At 50.6% G+C, this 16,635-nt stretch overlaps 1 protein-coding gene across 7 annotated transcripts in view; it reads right to left on the reverse strand.

Moving 5' to 3' along the window:
- Positions 1-16,635, reverse strand: part of LOC147451237 (uncharacterized protein At4g15545-like) — a 64,986-nt gene that overhangs the window by 15,629 nt on the left and 32,722 nt on the right. For 6 of the 7 annotated variants that reach the window (XM_086520201.1, XM_086520200.1, XM_086520199.1 and 3 more), the window contains 3 exons: positions 15,450-15,578; positions 15,131-15,308; positions 14,973-15,051 (listed from right to left, as the gene is read on the reverse strand). In XM_086520201.1, coding sequence (XP_086376327.1) covers positions 14,973-15,051; positions 15,131-15,308; positions 15,450-15,578 — 386 coding nt within the window. Of the gene's footprint in view, positions 1-14,954; positions 15,052-15,130; positions 15,309-15,449; positions 15,579-16,635 lie in introns of those variants that run through there. The other variant, XM_086520202.1, reaches the window with a different exon arrangement.

The following is a 16,635-nucleotide window of genomic DNA, read 5'->3' on the forward strand; positions in this document are numbered from 1 at the left end:
GAAAGCGGAGTTGATACTAAGATCTTTGCGGGAAGAGGACTCTAGAAATAGAGTTGGAAAAGAGTCGTAGAGATGCCATGCCCTGAGTCAAGGGGTGAGTTCCAGAGGTGAGAACCTTGGTTCTGGAGGAGCAAGGAACAGAGGGGTTTTGCCCTGAGAACAGGAAGCCAAGACTTCCGAGTACCATCGAGTGTTCTATGAGTGTTTGTTTTGCACGTGTACTTCCTCTGCACGAGGAAGTAGGAGCAGAGGAAGGTATGAGCCTTTGTAGGAGAAAAGCGCTCTAAGGAGTAGAGGAAGGTATGAGCCTTTGTAGGAGCCTTCGTACCCTGAGTTTGGGAGTAGATCCACGGATCTGAGAGTGGTAGACTCTCGAGTTGGGAATTCCCAGAAAGAGACTTCATGTCCAAGAAAGCGGAGTTGATGCTAAGATCTGTGCGGAAAGAGGCCTCTAGGAATAGAGTTGGAAAAGAGTCGTGAGTTTGAGGGGTGAGTTCCAGAGGCAAAACCTTGGTTATCAAGGAGCAAGGAACAAAAAAAGCACTCATGGAGGATGAGTTATGGCGACAAGATGAGGAGATACCCTGGATGTACGATAAGCTGGCAGGACTCACGTGTAGTGGATAGGTGGCGCAACGCAGGCAAGGGATGGGGTGGGTTGTTGGGGGGGGGGGGGGGGGGCACTATGTGCAGAGGGTAGGGTGAGGAGCAGCACACAAGGCGGCGGGAGCGAGCTGAGGGGAGGGCAGCGCGAGTGAGGGGGGGAGAGCAACAGAGAGGTGGGGGCGGGGGGGATGCAGCGATGGCAGCAAAGTAGCGAGCCAATTGTTCAAGACAAAGAATTTGGTTATTGTGATATTAGAGCTCAGTTGTTTGCTTTTTAGACAAGCAAACTAGCCCTTTCTATTTGCAGACTTGCATTATAGCTATGGATTGTGAGGATATTACAAGGATAATTGGCAATAAGCTACTTAAGAGTCACTCGGAAGCCTTGGCTTCGTGTTCCCAGGGCAAAACCTCTCTTCTCAAGAGCTTTCTTTTTTTGTCTACTCTCCCACCTCATTTCGTCTACACCCCTGTCGAAAGCTTCCTTAGTCCTTTGGCGTGTCTGAGTCAATTTGTTCATAGCTTCCTGAGCCTCTTTCCAACAGCATTCTTGATGTTCTCTTCCCACATCATCCTGCATCGGTAACACCCATCTGCTCAATTCGTCAACGCTCACCACAGAGTGATGCATCGCTCTTTCAAAGCAAAAAGACTCAACTTCCACATTAAACCGTGCCTTTAATGAAGCCATCTCAACACTGCTCTGATACCAAATGTTAGGGTCCTTGTGCACAACACAAGTGACTCAAGACAGTCGACAAGGGGCTCCTCTCGAGCCCTCGAGCAACTCTATGGCCGGATCTATAGTGGCCAGCAATGCCAGCAAAATCTGTACAATAGATATAGGACGAGCGAGGGTATAGCCACCTCAACTCGTGGAGCCAACACGGGCTCTACAACCAAAAAGCTCTTAATCACATACCTTTTTGGTTGTAGAGCCCATGTATATTGTATCGGACTTTGCTGGCGTTGCCGACCAGCACAAGGACCCTAACATTTGATATCAGATCAGTGTTGAGATGGCTTCATTAAAGGCATGGTTTAATTTGGAGGTTGCGTCTTTTTGCTTTGAAAGAGCGATGCATCGCTTTGTGGTGAGCGTTGACGAATTGAGCAGATGGGTGTTACCAATGTAGGATGATGTGGGAAGAGAAGACTAGGAATGCTATTGGAATGAGGCTCAGGAAGCTGTGAACAAATTGACTCAGACACGCCAAAGGACTAAGGAAGCTTTCGACAGGGATGTAGACAAAATGAGGCAGGAGAGTGGACAAAAAAGGAAAGCGCTTGAGAAGAAGAAAGCACTCATGGAGGATGGGTTGCGGCGACAAGATGAGGAGATATCTTGGATGTACGATAAGCTGGCAGGACTCGTGGCTCTAAGGTGGAGCCCCTCTAGGCCACCTCTGTCATCTATAAGATTATCGGCACCAGACCCAGTAGAGGTGAGGTGTGCTACCTCCTCCAGGCCCGCCTTCTTGCGGAGGTGGAAAAGATCATCGACATACAGCTTCTCGAGCGTGGTTACTACCTGATCGAGTTTGAGACTCCTGAGATGGCTTCGAAGGTCATTTTGATGAGCCCACAGGCCATCCGAGTAGTCAGGGCTCATTTTCGACAGTGGCACCATGGTTTGGAGTCTCGACCCAGCTTCTAATGTTCATGTCAAGGAAGTAGACTTGCCCATTTCATCTTGTTTCCCCCGCCTGAGGAGAGAGTACCTCCCATTTTTATCCAGGATTGGTTCCGAGATTGGGACTGTCTTGGAGACTCTACGCACGGCAGCTTCAGTTGCTACCAAGGCAGCAGGTATACCTACTGTACACGCTTTGGTTCAGGATACCCACTCTCTCCTGAAGGTAGTCCTTCTACTTAGGGTAAGTAGCGGCTGGCTCTACCACAGCGTGGAGTATTTAGGTCCCCCGAACTAGTGCTTCAGATGCAGACTGATGGGCCATCTCATGAAGGCCTGCTGTCCTCAGACCTCGACCCACAACACACGCTCAGCCTCCCAAGGCTAGATAGGCAGAGCAGTCAGAGACCCAGGATACACAGGCTTCAGAGATGGGTGGCCAGTCAGCTAAAGGCTGGCAACAGGTGGCTGACCTACAACACGCTAGTAGCATTGGGTTCCTGCAAGGAACCATTTTGACCCTTTACAACAGGATACTCCTAGGGAGTCCCCTTCCACCTCAGCCTCACCACTGCTAGACCCTCCCACCCCCCCTTCCCCCACCTCCTTCTCCCGCCCCTCCCGTCTACCCCATGCCTCCTCTCCTGGCCCTTCTCTCACTCCACCACCGGCTCAAGGGACGTAACACTCCTCAGTAGCTCGGAGACCTCTTGGTAGTGCTTTCGCTATGAGCTGGCTAGCTTGGTAGGGATTGCCCTACTTGAGGACACCACTTTTCGTGTAGGTTTCTCCTTCTATGATAGTCCCTCGCGGGCTGACCAGTTTCGACATTCGGCTACGACTTTATGCGGTTTTTTGGCGAGCCATCCCCTGACTACAAGGCAGCTTGTCTCAGAGTACATGTTCTCTTTTTGGCAGCCAGAGGTGCTGAGGCCTTGAATACAACGGTTAGTTTTTCCTTTCCACTATCTAGCAGGGATCACACATATGGGACTCTGCATACAATACTCGATTGGCTCCAGGTTTAGGTTCTTGAGTTCTCGCACCACATGGGGGTCCTGGATGACAGACTTGACAAACACTTTGGCCGCTAGCCAAGTTTAATGTGACACCGCTTGATGTAGCCGGAAATGGACAGATTGTAATGTTTTTTTTTTGCAGATACCAAGAGTGCTCCTTGCTATGTATTTGTGCATGAGGATTCCTTGACAGAGGGTGTATGCCTATGGACTGCACGCTCTTCTTGGGCATGGGTTGGATAGTCACTTTCAACACAGCTCTCTCGAGGTCGCTCTGATGCAGATTACTCCCCATTCAAGCCGGCCTCCAAGATTGAGAGGTTGGCTGCTGTGGCAGCATCGATTTTCTTTCACTGACCCCATGAAGATTGTCTCATGGAATGTGTAGGGCCTAGGTGGACCCCAGCCCATCACCATTCTCAACTTAGCCTACAAAATTTAAGCAAAGGCTCTGAGTTTGAGAATTCAAACGCTACTTGAGAGCATCATACATGAGACACAGACGGGCTTTGTCAAGGAGCGTAGCATCCTTGACAACATCTTCACCTTTTGGGAGGCGACTACTCTCCCTTGTCTCCAAGGAGAGGATCTTGTGATACTGCTCATCGATTTTGAGAAGGCGTATGACAGATTTGACTTGGGCTTTCTTGAGGAATGGCCCTGATGCCTACACTTTCTACAGCTAGCTAGTACACAAGGGTGTCGCAGCTTGGTCCACACTCACGGGCCAAGCACTTCGCAGCTAATAGAATGGTTGTGATACAAGAGGACCGGCCTACACTCCGGCCTGCAAGAGTGGAGCAGAGATAGAGAGTATTGTTGGGAGCTCATCTGCAGCCTGACATTATGGTTCATCTGGAGAGCCCGTTGCTTCCCCATCTTCCAGGCTCAAACCATCCCAATGGCGGAGACTGTACGTGACATTTGGCTGAGCTTGATCCATAGACTCAGGGGCTAGTTTGAGAGACTTTAGGGCAACTCCGTGGGAGCACCGCAAGGCCTTCTTGCGACTTTGGCAACCAGGGCGCCTTCTTCATCATGGTTCATGGTGCGCCTAGATGGCAGTACCGAACAGTGTGGTTGTTTCTTCCTCCCATTTCCTGATTTAGCCTTCATTGTACATATCTTGCCTTTTCATTGGGAGAGTCTCCACGCATTTTGATGTAGCTCTCTCTAGCAGAGCAGGTTGTAGCCCATTTGGCAGTTTTCTTAACTAATGGAAGGATCTATTTCTATAGAAGAAAAATCACAATAACCGGAAGGGCACCACATGCCAACAAGAAAGATCGACTAGAACAGACTTTTACAACTGGAATAAATCTGCAAACACTTTAAATCCTGGAAATGAAAGAGAAGTTAAACACTTTAGATGAGACACAGAGTGGAAGTTCCACTTCCAAATGCACTCGTCCCTCAACTAGGCACCCTTGGGATATTTCTTTGCATTGATTTTCGTAGATACAATTGTCATCAGGAACCACTCATCCAAAAAGTTAGTGAATGAGGCTTCTCCAAGGCGCATATTTAAAGGCCCTTGGCCTCTGCATTTTACAATGGCTAAAAGTCCCAAAATCATGTGTTAATAAAAGCTTGCGCTCCAAAAACTCCAAAAGTCAACTGCTTTTGATACTCACGCCATTTGTGGTGCAGATTACACCGCAAATTATGGGGAATTTCTCGTTTGGTTTTGTATTTTGCTAGCGTCAATAATTATTACCTCCTTGCATAACGTTAAATAGTGATCTCTACTCCTGAAACGCATTGCCCCAAGGTTCCTCGACCGCAGCGCGGCGCAGGTCTATGGGGAATTTCTGGTTTGGTCGTGTATAGCACCAGCATCGGCAGTAATTATCACCTCCTTGCATAACGTTAAATACTGATCTTTACTCTTGAAACGCATTGCCCCAAGGTCCGTGCGCCGACGCAGGGGTCTATGGGGAATTTCTGGTTTGGTTGTGTACGCATTGCCCCAAAGTCTCTACGCCGGCGTAGGGATCTATGGGTGACTCGAGAATTTTTAGTATGGTCGTGTGCAGCCCTCATGCGATGGAATCTTACAGACTATTCACTTGGGTTGCTCATTCAATTGCTAATGGAAACCAAGTTCACATGGAGTGAAAAGACTAACAGAATTTTTAAATTCTTAATAAAGTTTATTTTTACCAGAAAGAGAGCATGAGGCACATTTGTCGTTTCTATAATTGCCTGCTAACTTCACCCCTCAGAGGTGGAACGGGAAGGGAACTAGTATGCACCCAACAACTTGCAACAGGACCTGCAACCAGCCATGGAAATATTTCATGTTTAGGTTGCCAACCTGCTTGAAACTAGGAATCAACGTGAACCGGATCTATTACGGATAAGTGCGTAGGGTTATTGACTCATTCACGCATGAATCATAGGTGCCGCAATCATGCTGGAGTGTAGAGATTTTGAAAAAATATGGTGGCTGGGAGCTATCTCCACCTCCTATCCCCCATTTGTTTTTCAACATTGCTACATCAAAGTGTTCATTATCTCAAAGTTTCATACAATAGTGCAGTATCACATTGCTACACATAGAACACCCAACATAACAAGTCCTAAGTTCTAGAAGAAGTTCATGCCCAAGTTCCTAAGTTTAGGTTCTTTTGACAATACAACCCTATAGGCCTCAATTATACCTGGCTGACATATAATGCCCGACTTCACAACCAGTTCTGAGCTATCTCTAGCCCCATGCACCTGTGCGTGGCTGGTAGGGCAATGCCTGTTCATGGTGTCATTCTCTCTCATTTTATTCTAAGTGTCCAAGAGTTTGCTCACAGCGAGTCTGCGAGCTATTCCCGTCCTTGCAAGACAATGGGTCCACAAATAGTCATGGTGCACACATGTATGCAGTCTCCTTAATCCATGCATTCTCTCTTTCCTGGGGGGATAGATGCTTGTCTAATATGGTGGATAGACACGGGGAGGGCCATGTTGTTGCCTATGCAGAGCTCTCGAAACCGATATTGAGGGATGTTGTGTTGACAATTCTTGCACTTCCACAAATTGAGGAGATTGATTTTGGTAAGCTTCCTTGTTTCAATTTATTGGCAAACTGCATTTTGAAATGTTTTGATGGAAAAAAGCTCTTGGTAAGCTCCACGCACTTCTTGCAGGGGAAGTTGATGATTAATGAGTCTAAACTTGTTGAGCAGGGGGATCTAGAGCCTCATGAGATGCAACTTCCTCTTCTAGGGGTCTCACTGATATGCTATGCGACAATCTCACTATATTTTGCTTCATCATCATAATAATTCCTTGAATAGTCATTGCTAGGAAGAGACTCTCTTTTGTCTACCTTATGGAGCCTCATGTACATTATGTGTTCTCTTTGCTTGATTCTTGATGCATAGCTATTTGTGGGACTACAGTACTATAGGAAATAACTTTAAAGTAGGTGTGTGGCTTGAATCCCCATTCACGAGCACATGACACATGCATGCTTGGCCGGCATGGATGGCACCTTTGTGTATTGACGGTGTTCCTGTAGTATTCACTAAGGGTTGCCGTATGGTAGCACATGAGTGTACAATACGGGGCTTTTATAAGGCAAGAAAGGTAGATTCTACAAAGGAGGGTCTCGTATATAGGGGTTAAAAAGGCTGTTTTGGTGCACACAGGTGACGTCTCCCTAGTACTACTAGTGAATCGCCTGGGGATCGGTTTTGTGGGCTACTGACCTCATCCTTTTGAAATTTCCCTTTCATAAATCACACCTCACAAAAGCAACAAAGAATTAGTCATTTTCATCGAGCTCTCAGGCCCGCTGCTGCTGCACGCTCCCCCCCCCCCCCCCCCCCCCCCCCCCCCCCCCCCTTGCGCCATCGCTCCCTCTCCCCCCCCTTTTCTCCTCCTAACCCTCGCACTGCCCTCAGCCACCCCTGCGCTGCCCTCCCCCCTCCGCCCTTGCGCCACCCAGCCCAGCTCGCCACCTGCCCATCCCGCCTCCTCCTGCCCCCTCCTGCCCCCTTCGCCCTCGCGCCACCCTGCCCAGCCCGCCACCTCCTGCCCCCAGCTGCCCGCCGCCCTCCCCCCCTAGCCCTCCCGCTGCCCCCCCCCACTCCTTGCCCGCCGCCCTCCCCCCCTAGCCCTCCCGCTGTACCCGTGCTTGCCCGGCTCTGCAACACCTTTTCTTCAGATCAGGTGTTCGGCATTCTCGGCTGCAGATTGTTCTTCTCCGTCCGCTTCTTCGACTCAACAGTAGACACAGATGGAGGCTCCAGCTCCGCCACAGAGGAACTCACCTGAAGCCCCCTCGCCCGACCCCGCTGAGCCCACCATTCGACTTGCTCTTTCGCCGACAGAGCAAGTGAGCCTTGCCGCAGAGGTAGAGCGCTTGCAGGCGACTTCTGTCATCTGCAAGGTTCTCGGCACCCGTCCTAGCAGAGGAGAGCTGCGAGACCTTCTCCAGGCCCACCTTCTCGCAGAGGTGGGCAAGATTTTGGATGTCCAGATCCTCGGACGGGGGTACTACCAGATCGAGTTCGAGACTTCCGAGATGGCCTCCAAGGTCATAGCTATGAGTCCACTGGCTATCTGAGCATCATGCGCCCACTTTCGACAGTGGCGACACGGTTTTGACCCGACTTCGGATGTACTCGTAGAGGAGGCAGACATCCCCATCTCAGTCTGCTTTCCGGGTTTACGGAGGGAGTACCTTCCACTGCTCTCCAGGATTGGCTCCGCCATTGGGACTGTTCTGGAGACACCTCGTACGGCAGCATCAGTAGCTGCCAAGGCGGCCGGCATCCCTTCAGTTCGAGTTTTGGTCAGAGATACCCACACGCTCCCGAAGGTCATCCTTTTGCCTCGGGTGAGTGGGGGTTGATTTAGGCAGAGTGTGGAGTACTCGGGTCTCCCGAACCAGTGCTTCATTTGCAGACAGATGGGCCACCTAGCGAAGGCCTGTCCACGGAGGAGACCACGACCTGCACCTCAGCCTCAGCCCCAACCTGCCAAGGCTGGGCCGCAGCCTCAGCCAGCGACACAGCGCACAGATTCTGAGCCACCCTCCGAGCCTGGGGCTCCAGCGGAGGAGGGGTGGCAGCAGGCCCGTGGCCGTCGACGCCAGGGGCCACAGCGACAGCCTGGCACTCAGAATGGCCCTCAGGTGCCTACTCAGCAGCAGTGGGTTCCCACGGGGAACCGCTTTGGTCCTCTTGAGCAGGAGGAGCCTCCTACGCCAGCCTTCTCTTCCGTTTCACCCTCGCCAGCCCCTCCACCTTCAGATTTCCTCTCTTCCTCCTCATCCCCTCCCCCGCCCTTTGCTCCCGTCCACTCCCCACCTTGCCCCCCTGTCTCTGTCGTCCCGCCCCGCTTCTCTTCTCCTCCGCCCCCCCCCCCCCCAGCTCCTTCTCCCCCTCCTCCTGCTTCAATACCACAGTCGACTTAGGAGACTGGCCCCTCGCCGACGGCTAGGAGATCTCTTGGCAACGCTTTTGCCACGAGTCGCCTAGCGAGAGAGGGTCAGCCCTTCTTGCGGCCCCCTTTGCAAATTCAGACATCTTCCCTTGCAGCTATCCCTCGTGGTCTGACGAGCATTGACCTCCGACGCCGCTGGGACTTCTTCGATTACGGATTCACTCGCTTTCTCGGCGATTCTGCAGCAGACCTCGAGGCAGCCTGCTTCAGGGTCCACGCGCTGTTCCTTGCCGCTAGGGGGACAGAGGCCTTGGACTCAGCAGTTGGTTTCTCCTTTCCTCTCTGCGGTAGGACCGAGACAGAGTGGTCCCTCGACTCAGTGGTGGGATGGTTGCATACACAGGTTCTCGAGTTCTCTCACCACATGGGAGAACTTGGAGTTACAGATTTGCTGCAAACTTTGTGGCCACTGGCCAAGTTTGCGGTGACACCCCCAGACTCAGCAGGATGTAGGCACATTGTGGTGTACTTTTTTGCTGATACACAGTGTTTGCCTTGCTATGTATACATACATGAGGACTCCTGGATAGAGGAGGTTGCTTTACGCTCGGCTCGCTCTGCTTGGGCTTGGGCCAGGCACTCACTACAGGCTCGCCTATCTAGAGGACGCTCGGATGCGGATTACTCCCCATCCAAGCCTGCCTCGAAGATAGCCCGTCTTGTTGCTGCGGCAGCATCTATTCTCTCTCGCTCCCCATGAGGATCGTCTCATGGAACGTGCAGGGATTAGGTGGGCCCAGTTTCAATGACAGCGGGGCTGATTGCGGCAGGAGCTTCAGCGTTGCCTTGTGGGAGGAGAGATTGATCTCCTTATGCTTCAGGAGCACCATTTGTCTGAGAGCCGCATCCGGCGCTGTGGTCAGATTTTGCGTGGACGTTATGATACCTTTTGGTCAGCTGCTTTTGGACCTGGAGGCATCCAGGGTGGGGTAGTATGACTATTGCGGACTCATTGTGGGCAGAGGGATTATTGTGCCAGGCAGGGCTCAGTGGATTACTTTGCAGGTTCAGGGTGGCCTTGTGGGCTTCCTGAACATCTATGTGCCCAATGTGGCGAGTGCTCGTGCAGAGTTTTGGTCACAGATTGTTGAGTCTTTGCCACAGGTTGACCATTGGTGTGTAGGAGGGAACTTCAACATGTTGGAGGACCCTTTTGACAGGATCGGAGGCAGCCATGCTACTGTGCATGGAGTCGAGTTAGCAGCTTGGGAGAGGTTGTGTATGACCTTGAGGGTCTCGGATACATGGCAGCATTCTGGCTTTGTGAGGCCTCCAGAGAGTCTTGCCTTCTCTAGATCAGACCGCAGAGTGGGAGGAGTGAATCTATCGCGGATAGATCGCTTCTACACTAGTGACCACTTCAGTGACTTGGGGGGATCAGTGGGCATCTTGGCAGGGACATCCTTCTCGGACCATGCACCAGTGATCCTCACAGTGGCAGACAGGCAGAGGAGTGGGAGCACGATGCTTCGCATCCCAGAGTGGGTCTTGTTGGACACAGCACTCAGAGAGAGGGTAGAGGCTCTTTGGACACAGGGCATGGACAGCCAGGCTTTACCGGCAGACAGAGTGGCCTTAGGCCTAGCTCAGCTTAGCCACTTTTTTCTCCAGGAGTCTTTGGCTCGACGGGCCGCAGCGAGAGAGGAGGAGCAGCGTCTCAGACGAGGCATTGCTTCACTACAGAGGATGGAGGAGCAGCATCCAGACAGTCCATGGCTGGAGGAGCAGTTACAGTAGGCTCGACAGGAGCTTGCTTGCACAGAGGAGAGGCGCCATGAGTTTGCCTTTCACCGACAGGCATCTCAGTGGACTCAGGTAGGTGACAGAGTGACAGGTGCCTTTTTTGAGACAGTAGGACCTCGGCACTCGCATGCCAAGGTCACTCAGCTGAGGAGACCCGATGGGTCAGTTGCTTGTGAGCCTGAGGATATGCGTGCAGTTGCTACTGACTTTTACCGTGAGCTACTGACGGCTGAGCCCTAGTCAGAGAGACAGGATGCATACAGGGAGCAGGTTTGGGCGCAGATGCCTTGTCTTGTGACTGAGGAGATGCGCCAGAGGCTGGAGATACCTCTTCAGCTTGAGGAGCTGCATACGGCTCTTAGGGCCCTTCCTCGTGGTAGCTGTCCAGGTGAGGATGGGCTGACTCCCAGCTTCTTCTTGGAGTACTGGGACTTGCTTGGCCCAGATCTTTGTAGTGCCTTTGAGTACATTCTGCACACAGGAGTGATGCCGGATAGCATGAGTGAGGGCCTGATTTACCTCATTCCAAAGGAGGGTGGCTCCTTGGATGAGATTCGACCATCCTCAACTCAGCCTACAAAATTCTTGCCAAGGCTCTGAGTTTGAGGATTCAGCCACTTTTGGAGAGCCTTATACATCAGACAGGTTTTGTCAAGGAACGCAGTATCCTTGACAACATCTTCACTTTCTGGGAGGCTTCTGCCCTGGCACGTCTCCGTGGGGAGGACCTTGTGATTCTTCTTCTCGATTTTGAGAAGGCATACGACAGAGTTGACTCGGACTTTCTAGAGGGCACGCTTCGTAGGATGGGCTTTTCAGATGCTTGGATCAAAGGGGTGTCAGCTTTGTACAGACAGGCTCACAGTCAGGTGCTTTTGGCAGGAGGTAGAGGTGAGCGCTTCATGCTCACACGATCGGTCAGACAGGGTTGTCCTCTTGCCCCCTTTCTCTTTCTGTTCTATGCGGAGGCGATGAGCAGATTTTTGGTGTCACAGCAGGTTGGTTTGAGGGGCTTAGCACTCCCGATACGGGGAGATGAGCTTCTGGACACTGAGTTTGCCGACGACTCAGCCTTGTACTTAGAGGGCCAGGAGGCCAATTTACACAGGTGTGGGCAGGCTCTTGAGACCTTCTACTGTGCATCGGGCGTTGATCAACTGGAGAAAGACAGTGGCTTTCTTGATTGGCAGTGCTCCTGTGCCAGAGTGGATGCCAGGAGAGGGTTTCAGGTGGATTCCCCCAGGGACTGCAGTTCGATACTTGGGTTGTCAGGTTGGTTTGGATTTGTCCCCCGAGCAGCAGACTGCTCCTCTTCTCCTGTCCATCAGGAGAAAGCTGTTACACTGGAGTTCAGCATGACTTTCGCTGGCTGGTAGAGTAGTAGTTGCCAACCAGGTGTTGTTGGCAACTATGTGGTACATCACTTCTTGCTGGATCTTCTCGAGTTCTTGTATAAGCCAGGTAGAGAGGCTGATCATGAACTTCCTTTGGTTAGGTCGCGACACTCAGGTTGCCCGAGCCAAGGTGGCTTGGTCGGTCATCACACTTCCTTGTTCTCAGGGAGGGCTTGGGATCATTGATCCAGCACAGCAGAGCAGAGCCCTTCTTGGGAAGTTCGTTGTCAGAGGACTTCTTCCAGGCGAGGAGCCCTGGAAAGAGTTCTTGCTGCAGAGGCTTCGTGCCAGGGTGCCTCAGTCAGGAGGCCCTTGGCAACCTTCGACCAAATGGATCTTTACAGAGTTACGCCGAGTTGGTTTGAGCAGGAGACTGGAGAACCGATTCTCTGAGAGTTTGCTTCGCTCTTGGGAGCTCTTACGGCGTGGCCTAGAGCAAAGACAACCGACATGCACGGAGGAGCGCCTACGACAGCCCCTCGTCTGGAACCCCATGGTTAGCACTTAGAGAGGCCACTTGGTTGGGAGTAGGCCTCATGTTTCATGGGGTCCCATGGCAGCAGGTCTAGCACGCTCTCTAGGTGACTGGCTAGAGTTCACAGGTTTGCCAAAGGAGGTGCAGGGTGTCCAGCTACAGGGCATGAGAGGGGTTCAGAGCATGTGTCAGGACATCTCAGAGTCAGTTCCAGCTGAGTGGCTCACGCCTCTCGAGCCAGTAGCACCCCGATGGATGGGAGCCTTCACATGACTGGAGGTTCTCATCTCAGTCAGGGCTTGTTCAGAGACTGTCCCAGCCCTGTTCTTTGAGCTTCAAGGTGGGGGACGTTTACAGCGAGTTACAGTAGAGGCCCCGCAGGTAGCAGAGTGCTGTTTCCAGAGGATCCGAGTTGTGGGCATCTGTGGGAGGACTTGCGTCATAGACCCTGACCCAGCAGCTCTCGAGACAGGAAACTGGAGGCTATGGGCTTGGGAGTGTTGTCCACTGGCACGAGTACAGTGGGATCCTGGTGAGTGGCTATGGAGGGACCCCTTCTCTTCTGCAGACCGCCCAGGAGTCCCTTTCTTCCAGTACACTGTTCGGCTTGGACGTCATATACTTGCAACGCAGAGAGAGGCCCGCCCCGCTGCAGCACGTCATTGGCAGGAGGAGGGTCTCACAGCTGAGTTCTTGGCAGCTTTTTGGCAGAGGCTGTGGGACTCCAGACAGCCGAGGCGCGTCACTTTGTTCCAGTGGTTGGTTGCACACAGAGCCACAGCAGTAGGGAGCTGGCTTGTGCATAGTGGTCTCTCGGCCGCATATACAGCCTGTGACCAATTGGTGGAGAGTCAGCGACACTGTCTTTGGGACTGTCCTTCGGCCCAGCAGGTGTGGCTATGAGTTCTTCGGCTGATGTCTGCCCTCTCCGCGGCTCGACAGTACACCTGGGGGGCAGCGGCTTGGTCCACCCTCACGGGCCCGGCACTACAGTTTGAGCTATCTTCCACCAGCAGGATGATAGTGATACAGGGGGGGCGACCTGCACTCCAGCCTGCTACAAACCTTACTCCACAGGAGTGGTGCAATGAGAGAGAGGAGTGCTGGGAGCTCATCAGCGGCCTAGCTCTTTGGTTCATCTGGCGGGCCCGTTGTTTCCGCATCTTTGAGGCTCGCCCTGTGCCACCAGCAGAGACTGTTTGTGACTTTTGGCTAGAGCTGATCCATACTCTCAGAGGACAGCTTGAGGGACTACAAGGCAGCTCCAACCGCATGCGGGAGCGCCGCGAGGCTTTCCTTCGACTCTGGCGCCCTGGGCCTTTCTACACCTTGGTCCAGGGGGTGCTCAGATGGCACTACTGTCCACCTGTGTGGCTCTTCCCTCCTCCCATTTCTTGATTTAGCCCCATTGTATATATGCTGTTTTTTCATTGGGAGAGTCTCCCCATCATGCGTGTTGTAGCCCTCTCTTGCAGAGGTGGATGTAGCCCTATGGGCAGTTTTCATTAACTAATAGAAGGATCTTTTTCTTGGGGAAAAAAAAAAATCACACCTCACTTCCACTATTGTGCCTTCTTGGGACCTTTGCAAAGAGTGCCATGTTCCAGCCGGCATCGACCTAGGAGACTCTTGGTGGATCTTATTCTTAGCACTCTCTACAAAACTTGACTCACGTATATGTTCCAAACAAGGAATGAAATATACAAGTAAGGACAGCATCAAAAGCAACAGATAGCACAACATGGGTAGATTCCATTTAGATATTCGCTCGGGTTTTAGTTTGCTCGAAAGATCTCGCTCCGGCTCTGGTAAGACTCCACTAGTAGTATGCAAACCATTTATGTTCCAAGAGAGGATGTGAAAATTCAACAAAAAAACCTGTAAATACAACTAGATCCCCATTTTCTTAGCCTCCTTGCAAGGAGGCTGACCTACATCTCTCAAAAAAATTCTATTAGGTGGTAGCGAATGAATATGGTGGCCCAAAGCGAAAGAGCAAGTATCCCTTATCTAGTGGTCAGTTATGGATGTGATATTGGGTTGTCTCACTTATGTGAACCTACTTCAAAAGCCAAGAATCTAGCGTGAATCAAAAGCGATGTGAGTTGTAAAAGGATTCAGGTGCTCACGACCTGGAAGTCCAAATGTCTCATCCCAAAAATAAGCACAATGATTAAGAAGAGCTTCTTTGCACAAAATTCATCTGACACCCTTCAGGCTTCCTTGTGCTCAAGGTTGGCTAGTAGCCTAGTTGAGTGAATGCAAAGATGGCCTGGCCAATTGAACAATGCGAAAGACAGGCTAAAAAATATCTGAAAATTCTCTAATCATTTCTGGATTTGCTCTCATTGAACCCAATGGAAACACAAAATTATTTTATAATCATTGCCACTCAGCCCCTCTCCTAAAATATCTTTTTAAAGAATGTATAGGAAAAAACTCTGCCCAGATACAAGCCTTTCTTTAAACCAATGTTATTCCCATAAAATCCTTGCCATAGTTCTACAGAAACTTTCCAAATAGGTCTTCTTTATTGCCCATGGGCCAGGATGGATATTGTCAACTATACAAAAGGATAACTGGTAGCAGGTTTATAAAACAACCTTAACTGATTAGACAACAAAAGGTAGAACTTATTAGACAAATATACCAACCTCTCTGGATTGCCTGTGGGAGTTTAGCTCCTTGATGTTAGACAGGAAAGCACTAAATTGCTGATAAGACAGTCGATTTCTATGCAAAAATTCCCACCGTTAGTTATAAAAGCAGCTAGAATATCTAAGCAAAAAAATGGATTAGCAAATCAACCAACCTTGCTTGCCGGAAAAATTCTTTGCCATCCACTTTCGCTAATTGACCAGAGATTGCTGGCATGCTAGGATGGGCTGATTTACGTGCTGGTGATAAGGAGGATTTTGTCTGCATGCCTGTGTCTGACAGCCTGAAAATTGATTCACTACCTCTGCCAACGGATGGTGTCATGGGGTTACCTACTTTCACAAACAGATCACAACATTACCTTACTGCTACACAAAAAGAGTGAAATATAAAGACTACGTTTGACAAATTTTATCAATTTTATCAATAGCCCTGTCATCAGTGGCTAAGTTAAGAATAAAGGAGAAAATTACTTCCTATAGAATCTCCACGATCATTGTGTAAAGCAGATGTCGCTGGGTCTGAAACTGTAGTTGACAACCTCGAGCCATAGAGGTCCTCATGATCACTGGTTCTGGGAATCATGCTAACTCGTCCATCAACTACAACAAATAAAACTTATAAGCCTCATTTTTCAGAGCCTTGACCATAAATAAATGAAAACCTCACCACACTTGAACGTGGAGCAACTAGAAAACAACCAGTCAGTGACTTTGAGGCTTATGTAGAAAATGAACACTCAGGTTACAGGTTGTATCATTTAAAACTTTCACAGAACAAGCAAAGTTTTGCTCAATCCATCGGAAAGCCACACAAACAGCTATTCAATCCACTTGAGCTTGGTGCATTGAACTGACTTAAGGCCTGGTATCCAGGCACTTGGGATCACCTGCGGAACCAGGCAATCTCTGCCTGCTGTAGTGCGACTCTTCTCTAGGTAGTAGGAGATGGTGCAATAGTAGCCCTCTGAAAGAACTCCATAAGCAGGGACTGTCGTTCAGCATTAGACGTAGTGGGTCTGTATCTCAAACATGCAGCGGTCCAGCAGAGTCTCGACTCCAACTCTCTTAACTGTGGGCTATCCTGCAATCAGAGTGGTGTGTCGTCCTAGTTGCTCTCATAAGCCGGCCAGGTGCATACAAAGGCTCCTTACTTTCTACCTCTATTCTACATAGCCTGCAAGTCTTATCAGCACTAGGAATGTGTATAGCTATGTAGGTATCGCCTTTGTATAAAGAGGATGGTCAAGAACTTAGAGGTGATCTGTGTTGCCAGAGATCTTGTCTAAGGAGCAGTCAGGACTCGATCCCTCTCATGGTGTAGGTGAATAAACGGTGAGTCGGGCGTACTGGAAGGGTGAAGCTGTTTTATGTCCAGGCCATGTGTGCTAAACCACTGTGCACCAGTGCATACCATGATCTGTTCTCTCCTGCCTCCAGTAGCTGACTGGAAGCCTCGAAGGCTCTGAATGAGATTTTATTCTGAGGTAACTCTCTCACCCTCTGGATGAAGCATACATACTGTTTGGAATAAGACCTCCACCTAACGAGTGCCATGGCACTTTCTCAAGGGCTATGAACTTGAAATTGCCCTCTCTGCTCTTCTTCTCATCCTCTCTCCTCCACTGGATACAAATACTTCACCGCTTGAGATTAGTTG

The sequence above is a fragment of the Adiantum capillus-veneris genome, chromosome 9 (assembly GCF_014529385.1).
Source record: "Adiantum capillus-veneris isolate H3 chromosome 9, ASM1452938v2, whole genome shotgun sequence".
NCBI classification, from domain to species: Eukaryota; Viridiplantae; Streptophyta; class Polypodiopsida; order Polypodiales; family Pteridaceae; genus Adiantum; species Adiantum capillus-veneris.